The sequence below is a fragment of the Ranitomeya variabilis genome, chromosome 2, assembly GCF_051348905.1.
Source record: "Ranitomeya variabilis isolate aRanVar5 chromosome 2, aRanVar5.hap1, whole genome shotgun sequence".
NCBI classification, from domain to species: domain Eukaryota; kingdom Metazoa; phylum Chordata; class Amphibia; order Anura; family Dendrobatidae; genus Ranitomeya; species Ranitomeya variabilis.
Genome location: NC_135233.1, coordinates 194,077,349 through 194,104,747, shown reverse-complemented (window position 1 = coordinate 194,104,747; position 27,399 = coordinate 194,077,349). Strand labels below are relative to the sequence as shown.

Here is a 27,399-nt window from a genome sequence, read left to right as displayed (position 1 = left end):
ATCCTATATAAACGTCTTATGGGGGTCTTTATGCCGCCGGCCATCCTGACAAAAGGAGCACTCGGCTATATGGTAAATTGTCCTCACTATGGAGGAAACAGCCAGACCTGAGGGGACTGACCAGCTTCAGGGGCACGTGAGTAGGCTATACTAAGCCATACCACAATGCTCATCCCTCCCCCTACTTCCCTATCTACAAGGTGTATCTATGTATTTCTATCCTAGGCAGAGCCTCCTATCCCCACATCCGAAAGGAAAAAATCAGGGAAAAATAAATGCCCGATATGTACTGCTAAATTTCCGGAAAATTGGCGGAAGCCACTATGCAAGTCGTGCACATCTAAAATTGTGGGTGATGAACAGACTGCATTATTAGCCAGTATGAGGACAATGATTCGTCAAGAGGTTCAGGCATCCATCTCAAGCTTGAATCTTCCCCAGACAAGCCAGTCAGAACCGCAAACATCACGGAAAAGGCCAAGAGAGTCTAGTCCCTCTTACGAAGGAGAAATTTCGGAGGATTCAGACCAGGAGGAAAGAGACGGATCATTGGGCAGAGGAAAGAGATATCTCTTCTCGGCGGCAGATACAGATGAGCTTGTTCATGCAGTTCATAACACCATGCAGTTACAGGACACGCCAGAGGAGACCTCGATCCAGAATGAAATGTTTGGCGGATTACATGCCCAGGTCACAAAGGTTTTTCCAGTCAACAATCACATCCGTTCCATGATTCTAGAAGAATGGCAGGAAGCGGAGAAGAGACTAGTAGTACCCAGAGATTGCAGACTCCGTTTACCTTATAATCCGGAGGACATTAAAAAGTGTGGGATGAAGTTCCCAAGATTGATGTTCCGTTGGCAAAAGTGGCGAAGAAGACCTCAATTCCATTTGAGGACTCCTCCGCTTTTAAGGATCCAATGGATCGCAAAGCAGATGGACTGCTCAGGAGAACTTGGGAATCCTCCGCAGCAATAATACGGGCCAATATAGCTGCAACATCGGTAGCCCGGTCAATGCATCTATGGATAGATGATTTGGAGGAACATCTCAAAGCTAAGACTTCCAGAGATGTTATTCTCAAATCTCTACCGTTACTTAAGCTCGCAACAGGCTTTATGGCAGACGCTTCAGCAGAATCGGTACGCTTCGCCGCCAGAAGCGAGTCCTTATCCAATGCGGCCAGAAGAGCTATCTGGCTAAAGACTTGGTCGGGGGATATCCAATCAAAAAATAAATTGTGTGGAATCCCATTCTCAGGGAATAAAGTATTTGGGCCTATTCTAGATGACATTTTAGAAAAAGCCTCAGATAAAAAGGGGTTCCCTGAGGAAAATACAAAAAAGTACCAGCCCTTTCGTAGATCCTGACCTAGTCAGAAGACAGACTACAGGGGGAAAGGGAAGACTGGGAGGTAGTCTTATCCCATGTGTGGAAAGGGTAGAGACTCCATCTTCCCAAGTGCAGGTGCAGGAAAGCCAAATAAATGACATCAAGGTGGGTGGTCGGTTACAAAAATTTCTAGGGGGTTGGCAGAAAGTATCCCAAAATCCTTGGATTCTGCAGGTAATTGCTCAGGGGTACAAGCTAGAGTTCTCCAGCAGTCCCCCAGAAAGATTTGTTGTAACCCGACCTTGTCCGCTCTCAGACTCCTCTATGTGGACAAACATCCAGGAGTTGATAGAGTTAGACGCAATAATCCCAGTACCCATCTCAGAAAGAGGCAAGGGCCATAACTCTCACTTATTTTCAATAAAAAAAACGCCGGGGGACTCCCGAACGATCGATAACGATAGATTTAAAACCCCTAAAGAGGTGGGTCCGGTACAAAAGATTCAGGATGGAATCTATAAAGTCCACAACGCCTCTCATAGACAAGGACATGGTGATGTGCACGTTGGATCTAAGCAATGCATACTACCATGTCCCAATACACACTTCCTACCAAAAGTTTCTGAGATTTGCCCTGATGAACAAGGGAATAATGTATCACTACCAGTTCAGATGTCTCCCCTTCGGGCTTGCTTCATCGCCCAGAATATTCACCAAACTAATGTCAGAAGTTGTGGCCTATCTAAGGAACCAGAATGTGACCATAGTGCCATATCTGGACAACTTTCTGATAATGGCGAGATCTGAGAAACTTCTCAAAATAGACTGCAGCTTCACACTTTCCATCCTACAGGACCTGGGGTGGATTGTGAATTGGAAGATATCTTGCCTGGTCCCAAATTCCAGAATGAAATTTTTGGGGGTCATATTAGGCTCCAATGTCAGAACATCTTTTTTACCAGAAGACAGACAGGAGGCCTTGATCAGGCACATATATCAATTCAGGAGGAGTACCTCCTCCATAAGAGAGGCAATGAGGATTCTGGGCTTTATGACGGCATGCATACTGTTATGAACTGGTGGCCTAGGAGCAGCATGGACGAGCTCTGGAGTAGGTGGCCTCTATACTGACCGCAGACCCTGAACTTAACACATCAACTAGAAGTAGCCGTGGGATGTTCCTGTCACTCCCTAGACACCTCGTCACGGCCGGAGGACTAATTACACCTAAAGAAAGAAACAGGAATACTATCTTGCCTCAGAGAAAATTTCCAAAGGAAAGGCAGCCCCCCACAAATATTGACTGTGAGAGGAGAGGGAAATTACAAACGCAGACTGAAAACAGAATTTAGCAAAGAAGGCCACGCTACCTAGAAAGAAAAGACAGGAAAGAGTACTGTGCGGTCAGTATAAAAAATACTACAAAATCCACCACAGAGAATACAAAAATCTCCACACCTAACTAAAGGCATGGAGGGTAACTCTGTGACTCCAGAGCTTCCAACTTGGCTGAGTAAATCTTAACACAGACAAAGCTGGACAAGAAAAAACATAGCAATTCACAGAACTATTAAGTCCACCGCATGTGGACTGCAAAAACAGAGCCAGGACTTATCTTTGATGATTTGGACAATCCAGAAGGAGAAACCAAGCAGAGATGTCGATCCCTAGAAAACAATGGACAACTGGCACTCAATAAAGGAAGGAGCCAGACTAAATAGCCCCGTCCAAAGTGGAAGCAGCTGATGACTGTTGTGAAGGACAAACAGCAGCACTACCACTTATAACCACCGGAGGGAGCCCAAGAGCAGAACCCACAACAGAATTCACAACAGTACCCCCCCTTGAGGAGGGGTCACCGAACCCTCACCAGAGCCCCCAGGCCGATCCGGACGAGCCAAATGGAAGGCACGAACCAAATCGTCAGCATGAACATCGGAGGCAACAACCCAAGAATTATCCTCCTGGCCATAACCCTTCTACTTGACAAGATACTGAAGCCACCGTCTAGAAAAACGAGAATCCAAGATCTTCTCCACAACATACTCCAACTCCCCATCAATCAACACCGGGGCAGGAGGATCAACAGAGGGAACCACGGGCACCACATATTTCCGCAACAAAGATCTATGAAAAACATTATGGATGGAAAAAGAGGCTGGAACGGCCAAACGAAAAGACACTGGATTGATAATCTCAGAAATCCTATAAGGACCAATAAACCGAGGCTTGAACTTCGGGGAAGAAACCTTCATAGGAACATGACGAGAAGACAACCAGACCAAATCCCCAACCCGAAGCCGGGAACCCACACGCCGACGACGGTTGGCAAAACGCTGAGCCTCCTCCTGAGACAACACCAAATTGTCCACAACATGAGCCCAAATCTGCTGCAACCTGTCAACCACAGAGTCCACCCCAGGACAATCAGAAGACTCAACCTGCCCTGAAGAAAAACGAGGATGAAACCCAGAATTACAAAAGAATGGTGACACCAAGGTAGCAGAACTAGCACGATTATTAACCCCTTCCTGACATCGGACGTACTATCCCGTCGAGGTGGGGTGGGCCCGTATGACCACCGACGGGATAGTACGTCATCACCGATCAGCGGCGCTCACGGGGGGAGCGCGGCCGATCGCGGCCGGGTGTCAGCTGCATATCGCAGCTGACATCCGGCACTATGTGCCAGGAGGGTCACGGACCGCCCCCGGCACATTAACCCCCGGCACACCGCGATCAAACATGATCGCAGTGTACCGGCGGTATAGGGAAGCATCGCGCAGGGAGGGGGCTCCCTGCGGGCTTCCCTGAGACCCCCGGAGCAACGCGATGTGATCGCGTTGCTGCGAGGGTCTCCTACCTCCTTCCTGGCTGCAGGTTCCGGATCCAAGATGGCCGCGGCATCCGGGTCCTGCAGGGAAGGAGGTGGCTTACCGAGTGTCTGCTCAGAGCAGACACTTGGTAAGCCTGCAGCCCTGCACAGCAGATCGCAGATCTGGCAGAGTGCTGTGCACACTGCCAGATCAATGATCTGTGATGTCCCCCCCTGGAACAAAGTAAAAAAGTAAAAAAAAAATTTTTCCACATGTGTAAAAAAAATAAAAAAAAATTCCTAAATAAATAATAAAAAAAAAATATATATTATTCCCATAAATACATTTCTTTATCTAAATAAAAAAAACAAAACAATAAAAGTACACATATTTAGTATCGCCGCGTCCGTAACGACCCAACCTATAAAACTGTCCCACTAGTTAACCCCTTCAGTAAACACCGTAAGAAAAAAAAAAAAATGAGGCAAAAAAACAACGCTTTATTACCATACCGCCGAACAAAAAGTGGAATAACACGCGATCAAAAAGACTGATATAAATATCCATGGTACCGCTGAAAACGTCATCTTGTCCCGCAAAAAACAAGCCGCCACACAGCATCATCAGCAAAAAAATAAAAAAGTTATAGTCCTGAGAATAAAGCGATACCAAAATAATTATTTTTTCTATAAAATAGTTTTTATCGTATAAAAGCGCCAAAACATAAAAAAATTATATAAATGAGGTATCACTGTAATCGTACTGACCCGAAGAATAAAACTGCTTTATCAATTTTACCAAACGCGGAACGGTATAAACGCCTCTCCCAAAAGAAATTCATGAATAGCAGGTTTTTGGTCATTCTGCCTCACAAAAATCGGAATAAAAAGTGATCAAAAACGGTCACGTGTCCGAAAATGTTACCAATAAAAACGTCAACTCGTCCCGCAAAAAACAAGACCTCACATGACTCTGTAGACCAAAATGTGGAAAAATTCTAGGTCTCAAAATGTGGAGACGCAAAAACTTTTTTGATATAAAAAGCGTCGCTGGTTTCACACTTGCGTTTTTGTCTGCAGCGTTTCTTGCACAAAAAAACGCATGCGCTTTTTCCCTATATTTAACATTGAAAACGCATGCGGTTTTTTGTACGGGTGTGGTCGCGTTTTCAAACGCATGCGTTTTTTTTCTGCATGCGTTCATTTTCAGAAATACAACCTGCAGTATTTTCTTGCGTTTTTAAGCACATGCGTTTGCGTTAAAAACGCATGCGTTTTTATCGAAAAAAAACAGAAAACACACTGAAAAGCCACCCACCACCATCAAGGTGATAAAGAGATCCAAACCCTAACCCTAACTCTACCCCTAACCTCACCCCTAACCGTTTAATGAACATTTTCTGACAGTCATAGTGCCACGTATTTCAGTGCCACGTATTTCAGTGCCACGTAATTCAGTGCCACGTATTTCAGTGCCACGTACTTCAGTGCCACGTATTTCAGTGCCACGTATTTCAGTGCCACGTATCACGTATTTCAGTGCCACGTATTTAAGTGCCACGTATCACGTATTTCAGTGCCACATATTTTAGTGCCACATATTTAAGTACCACGTATTTCAGTTGCACGTATTTCAGTTGCACGTATTTCAGTTGCACGTATTTCAGTGCCACGTATTTCAGTGCCACGTATCACGTATTTCAGTGCCACGTATTTAAGTGCCACGTATCACGTATTTCAGTGCCACGTGTTTCAGTGCCACGTATTTAAGTGCCACGTATCACGTATTTCAGTGCCACGTATCACGTATTTCAGTGCCACATATTTAAGTGCCACGTATTTAAGTGCCACGTATTTCAGTTGCACGTATTTCAGTTGCACGTATTTCAGTTGCACGTATTTCAGTGCCACGTATTTAAGTGCCACGCATTTCAGTCACGTTTAGGGTTAGGGGTAGGGTTAGGGCTAGGGTTGGAGGTAAAGTTAGGGTTAGGGTTGGGGCTAAAGTTATGGTTGGGGCTAAAGTTAGGGTTTGGATTACATTTACGGTTTGGATTAGGGTTGGGATTAGAATTATGGGTGTGTCAGGGCTAGGGGTGTGGTTAGGGTTACCGTTGGGATTAGGGTTAGGGGTGTGTTTGGGTTAGGGTTTCAGGTAGAATTGGGGAGTTTCCACTGTCCAGGCACATCAGGGGCTCTCCAAGCGCGACATGGCGTCCAATCTCAATTCCAGCCAATTCTGCGTTGAAAAAGTAAAACAGTGCTCCTTCCCTTCCGAGCTCTCCCGTGCGCCCAAAAAGGGGTTTACCCCAACATATGTGTTATCAGCGTACTCGGGACAAATTGAACAACAACTTCTGGGGTCCAAGTTCTCTTGTTATCCTTAGGAAAATAAAAATTTGGGGGGCTAAAAATCATTTTTGTGGGAAAAAAAAGATGTTTTATTTTCACGGCTCTGCGTTATAAACTGTAGTGAAACACTTGGGGGTTCAAAGTTCTCACAACACATCTAGATAAGTACCTTGGGAGGTCTAGTTTCCAATATGGGGTCACTTGTGGGGGGTTTGTACTGTTTGGGTACATCAGGGGCTCTGCAAATGCAACGTGACGGCTGCTGACCAATCCATTTAAGTCTGCATTCCAAATGGCGCTCCTTCCCTTCCGAGCTCTGTCATGCGCCCAAACAGTGGTTCCCCCCCACATATGGGGTATCAGCGTACTCAGGACAAATTGGAAAACAAATTTTGGGGTCCAATTTATTCTGTTACCGTTGTAAAAATACAAAGCTGGAGGCTAAAAAATCATTTTTGAGAAAAAAAAAAAATTATTTTCACGGCTCTGCGTTATAATCTGTAGTGAAACACTTGGGGGTTCAAAGCTCTCAAAACACATCTAGATAAGTTCCTTAGGGGGTCTACTTACCCTTGGGAAAATAAAAAATTGGGGGCGAAAAGATCATTTTTGTGAAAAAATATGATTTTTTATTTTTACGGCTCTGCATTATAAACTTCTGTGAAGCACTTGGTGGGTCAAAGTGCTCACCACACATCTAGATAAGTTCCTTAGGGGGTCTACTTTCCAAAATGGTGTCACTTGTAGGGGGTTTCAATGTTTAGGCACATCAGGGGCTCTCCAAACGCAACATGGCATCCCATCTCAATTCCAGTCAATTTTGCATTGAAAAGTCAAATGGCGCTCCTTTCCTTCCGAGCTCTGCCATGCGCCCAAACAGTGGTTTACCCCCACATATGGGGTATCAGCGTACTCAGGACAAATTGTACAACAACTTTGGGGGTCCATTTTCTCCTGTTACCCTTGGTAAAATAAAACAAATTGGAGCTGAAATAAATTTTGTGTGAAAAAAAAGTTAAATGTTCATTTTTATTTAAACATTCCAAAAATTCCTGTGAAACACCTGAAGGGTTAATAAACTTCTTGAATGTGGTTTTGAGCACCTTGAGGGGTGCAGTTTTTAGAATGGTGTCACACTTGGGTATTTTCTATCATATAGACCCCTCAAAATGACTTCAAATGAGATGTGGTCCCTAAAAAAAAAATGGTGTTGTAAAAATGAGAAATTGCTGGTCAACTTTTAACCCTTATAACTCCGTCACAAAAAAAAATTTTGGTTCCAAAATTGTACTGATGTAAAGTAGACATGTGGGAAATGTTACTTATTAAGTATTTTGCGTGACAAATGTCTGTGATTTAAGGGCATAAAAATTCAAAGTTGGAAAATTGCGAAATTTTCAAAATTTTCGCCAAATTTCCATTTTTTTCACAAATAAACGCAAGTTATATCGAATAAATTTTACCACTAACATGAAGTACAATATGTCACGAGTAGTGTTGAGCATTCCGATACTGCAAGTATCGGGTATCGGCCGATACTTGCTGTATCGGAATTCCGATACCGAGATCCGATATTTTTGTGATATCGGGTATCGGTATCGAAACAACATTAATGTAAAAATGTGTAAAAGAGAGAATTAAAATAAAAAATATTGCTATACTCACCTCTCCGACGCAGCCTGCACCTTACCGAGGGAAGCGGCAGCGTTCTTTGTTTAAAATTCGCTCTTTTCTTTCCTTTACGTGAGTCCCGGCTTGTGATTGGTTGCGTGCCGCCCATGTGACCGGGACGCAACCAATCACAGCAAGCCGTGACGTAATTTCAGGTCCTTCAGGATTTTAAAATTACGTTCCGGCGTTGTGATTGGTTGCGTCGCAGTCACATGGGAGACGCAACCAATCACAGCAAGCCGTGACGTAATTTCAGGTCCTTAAGGATTTTAAAATTACGTCCCGGCTTTGTGATTGGTCCGCGTCCCGGCAACATGGCCGCCATTAACCAATCACAAGCCGTGACGTCACGGGAGGCTGGACACGCGCGCATTTTAAAATGGGCGCGTGTCCAGCCTCCCGTAACGTCCCGGCTTGTGATTGGTTGCGCCGCGATCAACCAATCACAAGCCGGGAGGCTGGACACGCGCCCATTTTAAAATTTTAAAATGCGCGCGTGTCCAGCCTCCCGGCTTGTGATTGGTTGCGCCGCGGTCAACCAATCACAAGCCGGGACGTCACGGGAGGCTGGACACGCGCCCATTTTAAAAAGCGCGCGTGTCCAGCCTCCCGTGACGTCACGGCTTGTGATTGGTTAATGGCGGCCATGTTGCCGGGACGCGGACCAATCACAGCAAGCCGTGACGTAATTTCGTCACGGCTTGCTGTGATTGGTCACGGCGCCATGTTGCCGGGACGCGGACCAATCATAAGCCGGGACGTCACTGGAGGCTGGACACGCGCGCTTTTTAAAATGGGCGCGTGTCCAGCCTCCCGTGACGTCCCGGCTTGTGATTGGTTAATGGCGGCCATGTTGCCGGGACGCGGACCAATCACAGCAAGCCGTGACGTAATTTCGTCACGGCTTGCTGTGATTGGTCCGCGTCCCGGCAACATGGCCGCCCTGACCAATCACAAGCCGGGACTTCACGTAACCAAGTAAAAGCGCGAATTTTAAACAAACAACGCTGCCGGTTCCCTCGCTGAGGTCCAGGCTGCGTCGGAGGGTGAGTATAGCGATATTTTTTATTTTAATTCTTTCTTTTACACATTTATATGGATCCCAGGGCCTGAAGGAGAGTTTCCTCTCCTTCAGACCCTGGGAACCATCAGGAATACCGTCCGATACTTGAGTCCCATTGACTTGTATTGGTATCGGGTATCGGTATCGGATTGGATCCGATACTTTGCCGGTATCGGCTGATACTTTCCGATACCGATACTTTCAAGTATCGGACGGTATCGCTCAACACTAGTCACGAGAAAACAATGTCAGAATCGCCAAGATCCGTCAAAGCGTTCCAGAGTTATAGCCTCATAAAGGGACAGTGGTCAGAATTGTAAAAATTGGCCCGGTCATTAACGTGCAAACCACCCTTGGGGGTGAAGGGGTTAAGGGCAAACTCGGCCAATGGCAAGAAAGCCACCCAATCATCCTGATTGGCAGACACAAAGCATCTCAAATAAGTTTCCAAAGTCTGGTTAGTTCGCTCGGTTTGGCCGTTTGTCTGAGGATGAAATGCGGAAGAAAAGACAAATCAATGCCCAGCTTAGCACAAAAGGACCGCCAAAACCTAGAAACAACCTGGGAACCTCTATCGGACACAATATTCTCCGGAATGCCATGCAAACGAACCACATGCTGAAAAAACAACGGAACCAACTCAGAAGAGGAAGGCAACTTAGGCAAAGGTACCAAATGAACCATCTTAGAAAACCGGTCACAGACCACCCAGATAACAGACATCCTCTGGGAAACAGGAAGATCCGAAATAAAATCCATAGAAATATGCGTCCAAGGCCTCTCAGGGACCGGCAAAGGCAAAAGCAACCCACTGGCGCGGGAGCAGCAAGGTTTGGCCCGCGCACAAGTCCCACAGGACTGCACAAAAGAACGCACATCCCGTGACAAAGAAGGCCACCAAAAGGACCTACTAACCAAATCTCTGGTACCAAAAATCCCAGGATGGCCAGCCAACACAGAACAGTGAACCTCAGAAATCACTTTACTAGTCCATCTGTCAGGAACAAACAGTTTCCCCGCTGGACAGCGATCAGGTTTATCAGCCTGAAACTCCTGAAGAGCCCGTCGCAAATCAGGGGAGATGACAGAAAGAATCACCCCCTCCTTAAGAATACCAACCGGCTCAAGAATCCAAGGGGAATCAGGCAAGAAACTCCTAGAGAGGGCATCAGCCTTAACATTCTTAGAACCTGGAAGATACGAGACAACAAAATCAAAATGGGAGAAAAACAGGGACCATCGGGCCTGTCTAGGATTCAGCCGTTTGGCAGACTCGAGGTAAATCAGATTCTTATGATCGGTCAAGACCACAATACGGTGCTTGGCCCCCTCAAGCCAATGTCGCCACTCCTCAAATGCCCACGTCATAGCCAACAACTCACGATTGCCGACATCATAATTGCGTTCCGCAGGCGAAAACTTTCGAGAAAAGAAGGCACACGGTTTCATCAAGGAACCATCAGAATTCCTCTGAGACAAAACGGCCCCTGCCCCAATCTCAGAAGCGTCAACCTCAACCTGAAAAGGAAGAGAAACATCCGGCTGACGCAACACAGGGGTAGAAGTAAATCGGCGCTTAAGCTTCTGAAAGGCAGAAACGGCCTCAGAGGACCAATTAGCTACATCAGCGCCCTTCCTCGTCAAATCGGTCAGGGGTTTAACCACACTGGAGAAGTTGGCAATGAAACGGCGATAAAAATTAGCAAAGCCCAAAAATTTTTTGAAGGCTCTTCACGGATGTGGGCTGGATCCAATCATGAATGGCCTGAACCTTAGCCGGATCCATTTCTATAGATGATGGAGACAAAATGAAGCCCAAAAAAGAAACCTTCTGTACTCCAAAGAGGCACTTAGACCCCTTCACAAACAAGGCATTGTCACGAAGGACCTGAAATACCATCCTAACTTGTTTCACATGAGAGTCCCAATCATCTGAAAAAATCAAAATATCATCCAAATATACAATCATGAATTTATCAAGATAATTCCGAAAAATATCATGCATGAAGGACTGAAACAGAGATGGGGCATTAGAGAGTCCGAATGGCATCACAAGATACTCAAAATGGCCCTCGGGCGTATTAAACGCAGTTTTCCATTCATCACCCTGCTTAATACGAACCAGATTATATGCCCCTCGAAGGTCAATCTTAGTAAACCAACTAGCCCCCTTAATTCTGGCAAACAAATCAGAAAGCAAAGGCAAAGGGTATTGGAATTTGACCGTGATCTTATTCAAGAGGCGATAATCAATACAGGGTCTCAAGGAGCCATCCTTCTTGGCAACAAAAAAAAACCTCCTAATGGAGAAGAAGATGGCCGAATATGCCCCTTCTCCAAAGACTCCCTTACATAGCTCCGCATGGCGGCATGTTCAGGCACAGACAGGTTGAAAAGTCAGCCCTTAGGAAACTTACAGCCTGGAATCAAATCAATAGCACAATCACAGTCCCTATGTGATGGAAGGGAACTGGACTTGGGCTCATCGAAAACATCCTGGAAATCTGACAGAAACTCAGGAATTTCAGAAGAGGGGGAGGAGGAAATTGACATCAGAGGAACGTCATCGTGAACCCCCTGACAACCCCAACTAGTCACAGACATAGATTTCCAATCCAACACCGGATTATGTACCTGTAACCATGGAAACCCCAGCACAACAGCATCATGCAAATTATGTAACACCAGGAAGCGACAATCTTCCTGATGGGCTGGCGCCATGCACATGGTTAACTGTGTCCAAAACTGAGGTTTATTTTTAGCCAATGGTGTAGCATCAATCCCCCTCAAAGGGATAGGACTCCGCAAAGGCTGTAAGGAAAAACCACAACGTCTGGCAAATTCTAAGTCCATTAAATTTAAAGTGGCGCCTGAATCCACAAATGCCATGACAGAGAATGACGATAATGAGCAGATCAGGGTCACAGATAACAGAAATTTAGGTTGTACAGTACTGATAGTAACGGAATTAGCGATTCTCTTGGCACGCTTAGGGCAATCAGAAATAACATGAGCAGAATCGCCGCAGTAAAAGCACAACCTATTCTGACGTCTGAATCCTTGGCGTTCCGCTCTAGACACAATCCTATCACACTGCATAGGCTCAGGACTCCGCTCGGAAGACAACGCCATAGTGTGCACAACTCTGCGCTCACACAAGCGCCGATCAATTTGAATGGCCAGAGACATAGAATCACTCAGACCTGCAGGCGTGGGGAACCCCACCATAACATCTTTAACAGATTCAGAAAGACCCTTTCTGAAAATTGCCGCCAAAGCATCCTCATTCCACTTAGTAAGCACAGACCATTTTCTGAATTTCTGGCAATATGACTCTGCCGTTTCTTGACCCTGACACAGGGCCAAAAGTGTTTTCTCAGCATGCTCTACTGAGTTAGGTTCATCATACAATAACCCAAGCGCCTGAAAAAAGGTGTCTACATTAAGCAAGGCCGGATTCCCAGATTCCAGGGAAAATGCCCAATCCTGCGGGTCACCACGCAACAGAGAAATGACAATTTTTACCTGCTGGATGGGATCACCAGAGGAACGGGGCTTAAGAGCAAAAAACAGTTTACAGTTATTTCTAAAGCTCAAAAATTTGGACCTGTCCCCGAAGAACAGATCGGGGGTAGGAATTCTAGGCTCTAAAACAGGAGTCTGCACGATATAATCAGAAATACCCTGTACTCTAGCAGCAAGTTGATCCACCCGAGAAGCAAGTCCCTGAACATCCATGTCAACGCCTAACTCCTGAGTACAGAAAAAAAAATGGCTCAGCACTTTCTTTCCCTTTTGAGATGCGGTTAACTCATTCTTGGCTAGTTGTACTGTTATGAACTGGTGGCCTAGGAGTAGCATGGATGAGCTCTGGAGTAGGTGGCCTCTATACTGACCGCAGACCCTGAACTTAACACATCAACTAGAAGTAGCCGTGGGATGTTCCTGTCACTCCCTAGACACCTCGTCACGGCCGGAGGACTAATTACACCTAAAGAAAGAAACAGGAATACTATCTTGCCTCAGAGAAAATTTCCAAAGGAAAGGCAGCCCCCCACAAATATTGACTGTGAGAGGAGAGGGAAATTACAAACGCAGACTGAAAACAGAATTTAGCAAAGGAGGCCACGCTACCTAGAAAGAAAAGACAGGAAAGAGTACTGTGCGGTCAGTATAAAAAATACTACAAAATCCACCACAGAGAATACAAAAATCTCCACACCTAACTAAAGGCATGGAGGGTAACTCTGTGACTCCAGAGCTTCCAACTTGGCTGAGTAAATCTTAACACAGACAAAGCTGGACAAGAAAAAACATAGCAATTCACAGAACTATTAAGTCCACCGCATGTGGACTGCAAAAACAGAGCCAGGACATATCTTTGATGATTTGGACAATCCAGAAGGAGAAACCAAGCAGAGATGTCGATCCCTAGAAAACAATGGACAACTGGCACTCAATAAAGGAAGGAGCCAGACTAAATAGCCCCGTCCAAAGTGGAAGCAGCTGATGACTGTTGTGAAGGACAAACAGCAGCACTACCACTTATAACCACCGGAGGGAGCCCAAGAGCAGAACCCACAACAGAATTCACAACAGTACCCCCCCTTGAGGAGGGGTCACCGAACCCTCACCAGAGCCCCCAGGCCGATCCGGACGAGCCAAATGGAAGGCACGAACCAAATCGTCAGCATGAACATCGGAGGCAACAACCCAAGAATTATCCTCCTGGCCATAACCCTTCTACTTGACAAGATACTGAAGCCACCGTCTAGAAAAACGAGAATCCAAGATCTTCTCCACAACATACTCCAACTCCCCATCAATCAACACCGGGGCAGGAGGATCAACAGAGGGAACCACGGGCACCACATATTTCCGCAACAAAGATCTATGAAAAACATTATGGATGGAAAAAGAGGCTGGAACGGCCAAACGAAAAGACACTGGATTGATAATCTCAGAAATCCTATAAGGACCAATAAACCGAGGCTTGAACTTCGGGGAAGAAACCTTCATAGGAACATGACGAGAAGACAACCAGACCAAATCCCCAACCCGAAGCCGGGAACCCACACGCCGACGACGGTTGGCAAAACGCTGAGCCTCCTCCTGAGACAACACTAAATTGTCCACAACATGAGCCCAAATCTGCTGCAACCTGTCAACCACAGAGTCCACCCCAGGACAATCAGAAGACTCAACCTGCCCTGAAGAAAAACGAGGATGAAACCCAGAATTACAAAAGAATGGTGACACCAAGGTAGCAGAACTAGCACGATTATTAAGGGCAAACTCGGCCAATGGCAAGAAAGCCACCCAATCATCCTGATTGGCAGACACAAAGCATCTCAAATAAGTTTCCAAAGTCTGGTTAGTTCGCTCGGTTTGGCCGTTTGTCTGAGGATGAAATGCGGAAGAAAAGACAAATCAATGCCCAGCTTAGCACAAAAGGACCGCCAAAACCTAGAAACAACCTGGGAACCTCTATCGGACACAAAATTCTCCGGAATGCCATGCAAACGAACCACATGCTGAAAAAACAACGGAACCAACTCAGAAGAGGAAGGCAACTTAGGCAAAGGTACCAAATGAACCATCTTAGAAAACCGGTCACAGACCACCCAGATAACAGACATCCTCTGGGAAACAGGAAGATCCGAAATAAAATCCATAGAAATATGCGTCCAAGGCCTCTCAGGGACCGGCAAAGGCAAAAGCAACCCACTGGCGCGGGAGCAGCAAGGTTTGGCCCGCGCACAAGTCCCACAGGACTGCACAAAAGAACGCACATCCCGTGACAAAGAAGGCCACCAAAAGGACCTACTAACCAAATCTCTGGTACCAAAAATCCCAGGATGGCCAGCCAACACAGAACAGTGAACCTCAGAAATCACTTTACTAGTCCATCTGTCAGGAACAAACAGTTTCCCCGCTGGACAGCGATCAGGTTTATCAGCCTGAAACTCCTGAAGAGCCCGTCGCAAATCAGGGGAGATGGCAGAAAGAATCACCCCCTCCTTAAGAATACCAACCGGCTCAAGAATCCAAGGGGAATCAGGCAAGAAACTCCTAGAGAGGGCATCAGCCTTAACATTCTTAGAACCTGGAAGATACGAGACAACAAAATCAAAACGGGAGAAAAACAGGGACCATCGGGCCTGTCTAGGATTCAGCCGTTTGGCAGACTCGAGGTAAATCAGATTCTTATGATCGGTCAAGACCACAATACGGTGCTTGGCCCCCTCAAGCCAATGTCGCCACTCCTCAAATGCCCACGTCATAGCCAACAACTCACGATTGCTGACATCATAATTGCGTTCCGCAGGCGAAAACTTTCGAGAAAAGAAGGCACACGGTTTCATCAAGGAACCATCAGAATTCCTCTGAGACAAAACGGCCCCTGCCCCAATCTCAGAAGCGTCAACCTCAACCTGAAAAGGAAGAGAAACATCCGGCTGACGCAACACAGGGGCAGAAGTAAATCGGCGCTTAAGCTTCTGAAAGGCAGAAACAGCCTCAGAGGACCAATTAGCTACATCAGCGCCCTTCCTCGTCAAATCGGTCAGGGGTTTAACCACACTGGAGAAGTTGGCAATGAAACGGCGATAAAAATTAGCAAAGCCCAAAAATTTTTGAAGGCTCTTCACGGATGTGGGCTGGATCCAATCATGAATGGCCTGAACCTTAGCCGGATCCATTTCTATAGATGATGGAGACAAAATGAAGCCCAAAAAAGAAACCTTCTGTACTCCAAAGAGGCACTTAGACCCCTTCACAAACAAGGCATTGTCACGAAGGACCTGAAATACCATCCTAACTTGTTTCACATGAGACTCCCAATCATCTGAAAAAATCAAAATATCATCCAAATATACAATCATGAATTTATCAAGATAATTCCGAAAAATATCATGCATGAAGGACTGAAACACAGATGGGGCATTAGAGAGTCCGAATGGCATCACAAGATACTCAAAATGGCCCTCGGGCGTATTAAACGCAGTTTTCCATTCATCACCCTGCTTAATACGAACCAGATTATATGCCCCTCGAAGGTCAATCTTAGTAAACCAACTAGCCCCCTTAATTCTGGCAAACAAATCAGAAAGCAAAGGCAAAGGGTATTGGAATTTGACCGTGATCTTATTCAAGAGGCGATAATCAATACAGGGTCTCAAGGAGCCATCCTTCTTGGCAACAAAAAAAACCCCTCCTAATGGAGAAGATGGCCGAATATGCCCCTTCTCCAAAGACTCCCTTACATAGCTCCGCATGGCGGCATGTTCAGGCACAGACAGGTTGAAAAGTCGGCCCTTAGGAAACTTACAGCCTGGAATCAAATCAATAGCACAATCACAGTCCCTATGCGATGGAAGGGAACTGGACTTGGGCTCATCGAAAACATCCTGGAAATCTGACAGAAACTCAGGAATTTCAGAAGAGGGGGAGGAGGAAATTGACATCAGAGGAACGTCATCGTGAACCCCCTGACAACCCCAACTAGTCACAGACATAGATTTCCAATCCAACACTGGATTATGTACCTGTAACCATGGAAACCCCAGCACAACAGCATCATGCAAATTATGTAACACCAGGAAGCGACAATCTTCCTGATGGGCTGGCGCCATGCACATGGTTAACTGTGTCCAAAACTGAGGTTTATTTTTAGCCAATGGTGTAGCATCAATCCCCCTCAAAGGGATAGGACTCCGCAAAGGCTGTAAGGAAAAACCACAACGTCTGGCAAATTCTAAGTCCATTAAATTTAAAGTGGCGCCTGAATCCACAAATGCCATGACAGAGAATGATGATAATGAGCAGATCAGGGTCACAGATAACAGAAATTTAGGTTGTACAGTACTGATAGTAACGGAATTAGCGATTCTCTTGGCACGCTTAGGGCAATCAGAAATAACATGAGCAGAATCGCCGCAGTAAAAGCACAACCTATTCTGACGTCTGAATCCTTGGCGTTCCGCTCTAGACACAATCCTATCACACTGCATAGGCTCAGGACTCCGCTCGGAAGACAACGCCATAGTGTGCACAACTCTGCGCTCACGCAAGCGCCGATCAATTTGAATGGCCAGAGACATAGAATCACTCAGACCTGCAGGCGTGGGGAACCCCACCATAACATCTTTAACAGATTCAGAAAGACCCTTTCTGAAAATTGCCGCCAAAGCATCCTCATTCCACTTAGTAAGCACAGACCATTTTCTGAATTTCTGGCAATATGACTCTGCCGTTTCTTGACCCTGACACAGGGCCAAAAGTGTTTTCTCAGCATGCTCTACTGAGTTAGGTTCATCATACAATAACCCAAGCGCCTGAAAAAAGGTGTCTACATTAAGCAAGGCCGGATTCCCAGATTCCAGGGAAAATGCCCAATCCTGCGGGTCACCACGCAACAGAAAAATGACAATTTTTACCTGCTGGATGGGATCACCAGAGGAACGGGGCTTAAGAGCAAAAAACAGTTTACAGTTATTTTTAAAGCTCAAAAATTTGGACCTGTCCCCGAAGAACAGATCGGGGGTAGGAATTCTAGGCTCTAAAACAGGAGTCTGCACGATATAATCAGAAATACCCTGTACTCTAGCAGCAAGTTGATCCACCCAAGAAGCAAGTCCCTGAACATCCATGTCAACGCCTAACTCCTGAGTACAGAAAAAAAAATGGCTCAGCACTTTCTTTCCCTTTTGAGATGCGGTTAACTCATTCTTGGCCAGTTGTACTGTTATGAACTGGTGGCCTAGGAGCAGCATGGACGAGCTCTGGAGTAGGTGGCCTCTATACTGACCGCAGACCCTGAACTTAACACATCAACTAGAAGTAGCCGTGGGATGTTCCTGTCACTCCCTAGACACCTCGTCACGGCCGGAGGACTAATTACACCTAAAGAAAGAAACAGGAATACTATCTTGCCTCAGAGAAAATATCCAAAGGAAAGGCAGCCCCCCACAAATATTGACTGTGAGAGGAGAGGGAAATTACAAACGCAGACTGAAAACAGAATTTAGCAAAGGAGGCCACGCTACCTAGAAAGAAAAGACAGGAAAGAGTACTGTGCGGTCAGTATAAAAAATACTACAAAATCCACCACAGAGAATACAAAAATCTCCACACCTAACTAAAGGCATGGAGGGTAACTCTGTGACTCCAGAGCTTCCAACTTGGCTGAGTAAATCTTAACACAGACAAAGCTGGACAAGAAAAAACATAGCAATTCACAGAACTATTAAGTCCACCGCATGTGGACTGCAAAAACAGAGCCAGGACTTATCTTTGATGATTTGGACAATCCAGAAGGAGAAACCAAGCAGAGATGTCGATCCCTAGAAAACAATGGACAACTGGCACTCAATAAAGGAAGGAGCCAGACTAAATAGCCCCGTCCAAAGTGGAAGCAGCTGATGACTGTTGTGAAGGACAAACAGCAGCACTACCACTTATAACCACCGGAGGGAGCCCAAGAGCAGAACCCACAACAGAATTCACAACAGCATACCCTGTGTGAAATGGAGCCAATTCCACTCACTGGGATTACAGAAAGAGGTTTTGAAATCTTGGAACAGGAAACAGAGTTCCCTAGACAAGAAGATGATTGTGTCTCCATCAGTAAAGAGGTCCTCAACCTGGTGGACCACACCGAAAAACCTAAGAGGGAGTTCCATGGATCCTCAATCCCTGTGTTACCTTTACCACAGACGCCAGTCAATTCGGATGGGGCGGTCATATAGAAAGGACATACTACCAGGGAGAATGGACTCCCCAGATTGCCGCAAGGTCGTCAAACTTCAGGGAGCTGTATGCGATCTGGAAGGTGTTATACCAGGCCCAGTCACAGGTCAGGGGCAGACACGTAAGGATAATGTCCGACAATGTCACAGCAGTGGCATTTCTAAGACACCAAGGAGGTCCGAAACATCCACTGCTGCAACACCCAGCAGACCAAATTTTCAGATGGGCGGAGAAATCTGTCAAATCCATCTCGGCAGTTCACCTGGAAGGCGCCAAGAATCAAGTAGCAGACTTCTTGAGCAGAACGTCTGTACATCCCAGAGAATGGGAACTGAACCCAGAAATATTCAGCAGTCTGTGCCAGAAGTGGGGAACACCTCAGGTGGATCTTTTTGCCACCAGGTCAAATACAAAGACCAGAGCATTTTTTTCTCTCAATCCTCTAGACGGAGCCACAGCAGTAGACGCCTTGTCTCAATATTGGGGAGAAGGTCTCCTGTACGCATTTCCACCTCTTCCTCTGATACCGAAGACTCTCAGGAAGATACGAGACGAGAGAGCAACCGTAATCCTGGTGGTTCCTTTGTGGCCAAAAAGGAGCTGGTTCTCTCTACTATCCAGAATGTCAACAGAGAGACCAATCTTATTACCGAACAGGCAGGACCTTCTACTACAGGGGCCGGTGTTCCACGAAGACCCAGACTCTCTTCACCTGTCTGATTGGATCCTGAACGGCCAACCCTAAGATCCAGAGGCCTGTCAGAAGAAGTCATTACCACACTCCAGGCAAGCAGAAAGCCGGTGACTTCAGCGATTTATAACAAAATCTGGAAGCGGTATTGTTCCTTTCTGGGAGAGGTTTCTGTGGATACTTCAAAACCTGACATTCCCAGAATTCTCGACTTCCTGCAACCCGGTTTTGAGAAGGGCCTCCGGCCTAGTACTTTAAAAGTACAGTTTGCAGCGCTTAGTGTCTTTTTTTGATACGTCACTAGCTTCCCATCCTTGGATAGCAAGATTTTCCAGGGCCACGCAGAGAATGAGACCACTTGTGAGAAAATCAACTCCTCCTTGGGACCTAAACCTGGTCCTTAATGCCCTGTGTAAAACCCTGTACTTATTATCAGAAGATATGGGCATAGCCAATCTCTCCTTTAAAACTGCCTTTCTGATTGCCATCACGTCAGCTAAAAGATTGGGGAAGATGCAGGCTCTTTCCACTCAGGACCCATATCTTCAGATCTTTGACGACAGGATAGTCTTAAGATTTAACCCAGCCTTCCTCCCCAAGGTAGTGTCCTCAACAAATATAAATCAGGAGATAATCCTTCCCTCATTCTGCCAACACCCTAGAAACATGAAGGAAGGGGTCTACCATAACCTTGACGTTAGGGAGACTGTTCTAAAATACCTGGGGGCAACGGAAGGTTGGAGACGGGACACTAACTTGTTCATACAGTACGGGGGTCCAACTAGAGGTTGCAAGGCAGCAAAATCAACCATTGCTAGGTGGATCAAAACCATGATAAACCTAGCGTATACAGACCAAGGGAAAGATCCCCCAGATATTCTTAGAGCCCCATTCAACCCGAGCTATCTCTACATCATGGGCGGAGAAGGGGGGAGCCTCAGCTGAGCAAATTTGTAGGTCGGCGACTTGGACCAGTCTTTCTACCTTTGCTAGACACTATAAATTAGATGTCTCATCAGATCAGTTAGCTTTTGGTAGAAAAGTATTACATGCAGTAGTCCCACCCAAGTTTAACATCCTTTGGTATTTCTCCAATGGTGCTGTCTGGATGGTGAACTGGAAAACAGCAATTAGTCTTACCGGTAATTGTATTTCCAGGAATCCATCCTGACAGCACTATTAGTTCCCTCCCACTGCAAGTTTATACTATTGACTAATGTGATGTAACATTTGTATATGACTGTTAATAAACTCTCTTTTTGCATCCATCCAGATGTGGTACTTAGAAAATCACTGGTGGGTGGAGTGGGGAGGGTCCTTTTAACCGCTTGTTGCTCCTGTCCCACTGAGGGTAAGAAGGACGTCCTCCAATGGTGCTGTCAGGATGGATTCCTGGAAATACAATTACCGGTAAGACTAATTACCGTTTTCAAACAGTCTTGTTTACTGATGAGTGTCGAGTAACCCTGTATGGTCCAGATGGATGGAGTAGTAGATGGTTGGCGGATGGCCACCATGTCCCAACATGGCTGCGACATCAGCAAGGAGGTGGAGGAGTCATGTTTTGGTCCAGAATCATGGGGAAACAGCTGGTAGGGCCCTTAAAGGTTCCTGATAGTGTGAAAATGACCTCTGCAAAGTATATAGTTTCTGACTGACAACTTTCTTCCATGGTATAAAAAGCAGAAACGTGCCTTCAGGAGCTAAATCATCTTCATGCATGACAATGCACCATGTCATGCTGCAAAGAATACCTCTGAGTCATTGGCTGCTATGGGCATAAAAGGAGATAAACTCATGGTGTAGCCACCATCTTCCCCTGACATCAACCCTATAGAGAACCTTTGGAGTATCATAAAGCAAAAGATCTATGAGGGTGGGAGGCAGTTCACATCAAACAGCTGCTCTGGGAGGCTATTCTGAGTTCATGCAAAGAAATACAAGCAGAAACTCTCCAAAAACTCACTAGTTCAATGGATGCAAGAATTGTGAAGGTGATATCAAAGAAGGGTTCCTATGTTAACATGTAACTTGGCCTGTTAGGATGTTTTGGAGTTAAATAGCTTTTTGGTTCAGTAAATGTGACCTCCTAATGCTGAAAATTCAACAAATGAGCATTTTAATTTCTTTAAAACATATCAAGTGTCTAGAAATTCTACTGTGCCTAATAATTTGGAACAGTGCATTTTGAGTGTTTATTCATTTTGGAGATTATACTGTTATAATTGGGAGGTTTCTTCAATAAAATTCGATGTATACTCTAACGGGTGATGACTTTTATTAGACTGACTGTCATTTACACCGACCATTTAGGAAAATCTGAGAAAAACGTCATTTGCATAATAATTTGGAACATAGTGTAGTTAGGGGGGATACAGTCCCCCCTTTAATGCCAAATTAGGCCTGGTCATTAAAGTGTTAAAGCTGAGCCGCAGTGACAGCACTCTGAATATATCCTCACTTTTGCCATGTTGGTGCGTCTTCCACATAGGGTGCAGGGGCACAAGCCTCTGTTCTCGGGGGGATTGCTGCCGCTATTGTCTATAGGGCGCAGGGGCACAAGCCTCTGTTCTCGTGGGGATTGCTGCTGCTCCTGTCTATAGGGTGCTGGGGCACAAACCTCTGTTCTCGGGGGGATTGCTGCCGCTCCTGTCTATAGGGTGCAGGGGCACAAGCCTCTGTTCTCGGGGGGATTGCTGCTGCTCCTTTCTATAGGGTGCTGGGGCACAAACCTCTGTTCTCGGGGGGATTGCTGCCGCTCCTGTCTATAGGGCGCAGGGGCACAAGCCTCTGTTCTCGGGGGGATTGCTGCCGCTCCTGTCTATAGGGTGCTGGGGCACAAACCTCTGTTCTCGGGGGGATTGCTGCCGCTTTTGTCTCTGGAATATATTATCTTGTAAATTGCTTTTTTAGATGCAGTAATGAGAATAATCTGCTGTAACGTTTCTGTCTTTTCCTCGTCAGGATAAAAAATGAGCAGCTTTAACTTGTGGACGAGTCCATTTGGCGGCTTCACATTTGGCACTCCGAAAACGACGGCATCGACAGGAGGTGGCGGCTTTTCATTTGTCGGAGCTGCGACACCAACTGCGCCATCTACAGGCTTTTCTTTCGGTACGGCAACACAAACTCCTGCTTCTACGGTAGCGCCAACAAATCAGGCCGGCACTCCCTTTTCTTTCTTCACACAGCCTCTTTCAGCTGCGCCAACAGCCGGTTTCTATTTTGGTGCCCAGACACCATCGACTACACCTGCAGGAGGTCTGACCATAGGGTAAGAAACCTTCCTCCATAGTCCATACTGTCATGTCACTTACATCAGAGTGCAGACCTTCATCACTCGTACAATCTACAGCAATGTTATAGGATTACCTGTGGATTATACACATCTCCTATGAAGTGGCATATCCTTATGGCAGATGTGGGGTCTCCGTCAGGCCCCCAGCTACCATAATAACACTGTAGGCATCCCCTTCCATGTATACTACCATGTAAATGCCTCCATACACATCAATGGTATCTGTCGATGCAGTAACCTTTATAGGAGGCAGCATAAGCTCCAGCAGGACTCACCTAGGCTGTCAGGAGAGAGAGTGTTTTGCAGCTTGCTCCTTCAGGTGCTGCACAGCCTGGTATTGCCTCTTTTTGGTTGACGTGATAATGAGTCTAAAGGGAATTTGTCAGCACGTGTTTACACAGAAGAGGCTCTAGTACCCCCATAAAAATCATCCCGGCCAGAGACTACAGAGAGGCCTGATTAGTCCGGTGCCACTCATGAACAGCTTCTCCCCACACCACTCTTGTTGTTACTGTAACGGGGTCTACCAAGCTGGGGTACCTCTTTCAGTACCACCCCGTGTTTCAGGAGGTCCACTTTGCATTGGCTGGAGTCTGAATGAAGGACGCTGGCTGGAATCCCTTGATTACATGAGAGCATATAAAAGCTGACTGCTTCTCCACGTATTTCCAGTCTCACAACACTTTATTCACAGAACACAGAATATATGTAACAACAGATACAGAGGGAAGGTCCATTCAAAACCGGCAGGCCAGACATACATTACAATAGCCGCAGGGGGCCGGAGCCTGCTGATATTTACTGTGGGAATTACAAATGTGGGGGAGGTCATAAGGGGGATATCTTGTCTCCTCTGCCCAGGGGGCGCAGCCTGTGGGCTGATGCATTAGGGACATATAGCTCACATGGAACCTATTATATATACAAATAACTGCATAACATAGTCTGGGTGCTGGGGGGTTCTGTAACACGGCTCCGCCTTTCAGTGATGCGATCGGCATACACAGTCTGATCCTTAACGGATCGGTTTGGGGATGACCGAAGTTTATGGGGTTGGTAGAAGTTCCGTTTGTCGACTTAGTCCATCGGCGTTACCATTTTGTTTGCCGGGTCTGTACATAGTTACATAGTTATTAAGGTTGAAGGAAGACTGTAAGTCCATCTAGTTCAACCCATAGCCTAACCTAACATGCCCTAACATGTTGATCCAGGGGAAGGCAAAGAAACCCCATGTGGCAAAGAGTAACTCCACCATGGGGAAAAAAATTCCTTCCCGACTCCACATACGGCAATCAGACTAGTTCCCTGGATCAACGCCTTATCAAGGAATCTAGTGTATATACCCTGTAACATTATACTTTTCCAGAAAGGTATCCAGTCCCCTCTTAAATTTAATTAATGAATCACTCATTACAACATCATACGGCAGAGAGTTCCATAGTCTCACTGCTCTTACAGTAAAGAATCCGCGTTTGTTATTATGCTTAAACCTTCTTTCCTCCAGACGTAGAGGATGCCCCCTTGTCCCTGTCTCAGGTCTATGATTAAAAAGATCATCAGAAAGGTCTTTGTACTGTCCCCTCATATATTTATACATTAAAATAAGATCACCCCTTAGTCTTCGTTTTTCCAAACTAAATAGCCCCAAGTGTAATAACCTATCTTGGTATTGCACACCCCCCAGTCCTCTAATAACCTTGGTCGCTCTTCTCTGCACCCGCTCTAGTTCAGCTATGTCTTCCTTATACATCGGAGACCAGAACTGTGCACAGTATTCTAAGTGTGGTCGAACTAGTGACTTGTATAGAGGTAAAATTATGTTCTCCTCATGAGCATCTATGCCTCTTTTAATACATCCCATTATTTTATTTGCCTTTGTAGCAGCTGCCTGACACTGGCCACTGAATATGAGTTTGTCATCCACCCATACACCCAGGTCTTTTTCATTGACGGTTTTGCCCAGAGTTTTAGAATTAAGCACATAGTTATACATCTTATTACTTCTACCCAAGTGCATGACCTTACATTTATCCCCAGTAAAGCTCATTTGCCATTTATCAGCCCAAGCTTCTAGTTTACATAAATCATCCTGTAATATAAAATTGTCCTCCCCTGTATTGATTACCCTGCAGAGTTTAGTGTCATCTGCAAATATTGAAATTCTACTCTGAATGCCCCCTACAAGGTCATTAATAAATATGTTAAAAAGAAGAGGGCCCAATACTGACCCCTGTGGTACCCCACTGCTAACCGTGACCCAGTCCGAGTGTGCTCCATTAATAACCACCCTTTGTTTCCTATCCCTGAGCCAGCTCTCAACCCACTTACACATATTTTCCCCTATCCCCATTACTCTCATTTTATGTAACAACCTTTTGTGTGGCACCGTATCAAAAGCTTTGGAAAAGTCCATATATACTACGTCCACTGGGTTCCCTTGGTCCAGTCCGGAACTTACCTCTTCATAGAAGCTGATCAAATTAGTCTGACATGAACGGTCCCTAGTAAACCCGTGCTGATACTGGGTCATGAGGTTATTCCTCTTCAGATACTCCAGCATAGCATCCCTTAGAATGCCCTCCAGGATTTTACCCACAGTAGAGGTTAAGCTTACTGGCCTATAATTACCGAGTTCAGTTTTTGCCCCTTTTTTGAATATTGGCACCACATTTGCTATACGCCAGTCCTGTGGTACAGACCCTGTTATTATGGAGTCTTTAAAGATTAAAAATAATGGTCTATCAATGACTGTACTTAGTTCCTGCAGTACTCGGGGGTGTATCCCATCCGGGCCCGGAGATTTGTCAATTTTAGTTCTTTTTAGACGCCGCTGTACTTCCTGCTGGGTTAAGCAGGGGACATTTAATGGGGAATTTTTATCACTAGTCATTTTGTCTGCCATGGGATTTTCTTTTGTAAATACTGATGAAAAAAAGTCATTTAGCGTATTGGCTTTTTCCTCATCCTCATCCACCATTTCACCCAGACTATTTTTAAGGGGGCCAACACTGTCATTTTTTAGTTTCTTACTATTTATATAGTTAAAGAATATTTTGGGATTATTTTTACTCTCTCTGGCAATGAGTCTCTCTGTCTCAATCTTTGCTGCCTTGATTTGCTTTTTACAGAATTTATTTAATTTTCTGTATTTATTTAATGCCTCCTCACTACCTACTTCCTTTAATTCTCTAAATGCTTTCTTTTTGTCCCTTATTGCGCCCCTTACAGCTCTATTTAGCCATATTGGTTTCCTCCTATTTCTAGTATGTTTATTCCCATACGGTATATACTGTGCACAGGTCCTATCCAGGATGCTAATAAATGTCTCCCATTTTCTTTGTGTATTTTTGTGTCTCAGGATATCGTCCCAGTTAATTGCACCAAGATCCTCTCTCATCCGTTGGAAATTTGCCCTCCTGAAGTTTAGTGTCCTTGTCACCCCCCTACTACCCATCTTATTAAAGGTTACATGAAAACTTATTATTTTGTGATCACTATTCCCCAAGTGACCCCCAACCCTTATATTTGATATGCGGTCTGGCCTGTTGGTTAATATTAGGTCTAGCAGTGCCCCCCTCCTTGTTGGGTCCTGAACCAGTTGTGAAAGGTAATTGTCTCTCATAGTTGTCAAAAACCGATTACCTTTGCTGGAACTGCAGGTTTCTGTTCCCCAATCTATTTCAGGGTAGTTGAAGTCCCCCATAATAATGACTTCTCCTTGAGTCGCAGCTTCATCTATTTGCTTTATGAGGATATTCTCCATTGCTTCCATTAGTTTTGGAGATTTATAACAAACCCCTATCAGTAATTTATTATTTTTTCCCCCTCCCCTTATCTCCACCCACAGGGACTCTACATTTTCATTAAATTCACCTATATTATCACGCAGGATGGGTTTTAAGGAAGATTTTACATATAGACACACCCCTCCCCCTCGCTTATCTGTACGGTCATTTCTGAACAGGCTATAGCCCTGCAAGTTAACAGCCCAGTCATGGCTCTCATCCAGCCACGTCTCAGATATCCCCACCATGTCATAATTATGCTCCAACAACATTAGTTCTAATTCATCCATTTTGTTGGCGAGGCTTCTGGCATTGGTAGTGGATGGTGAAGTCCAGAGGTTGTAGGGCTAAACTCCACCGCAGTAATCTGGCGTTGTCTCCGGAGACCCGATTAAGCCAGACTAGGGGATTATGGTCCGTTAGGAGGGCAAACTGTCGTCCATACACATATGGTTGTAACTTTTTGAGTGCCCATACTACTGCCAGGCACTCCTTCTCGATGGCTGCATAGCTTACTTCACGGGGCAGTAGTTTCCGACTCGGGTAAGCTACCGGGTGTTCTTGGCCGTCCGGCCCGACTTGGCTCAGTACTGACCCCAATGCAAACATAGAATCGTCTGTGTGAACAAGGAAACGTTTAGT

General features: G+C 45.6%; 1 protein-coding gene across 3 annotated transcripts in view; it reads left to right on the top strand.

The window, feature by feature from the left end:
* The window catches only part of LOC143804858 (nuclear pore glycoprotein p62-like), a 111,192-nt gene that overhangs the window by 5,124 nt on the left and 78,669 nt on the right, over positions 1–27,399 (top strand). For all 3 annotated transcript variants that reach the window (XM_077283372.1, XM_077283371.1, XM_077283369.1), the window contains exon 2: positions 22,639–22,948. In XM_077283372.1, the coding sequence (XP_077139487.1) occupies positions 22,647–22,948 (302 nt within the window). In that variant the 5' untranslated portion in view covers positions 22,639–22,646. The remainder of the gene's footprint in view (positions 1–22,638; positions 22,949–27,399) is intronic.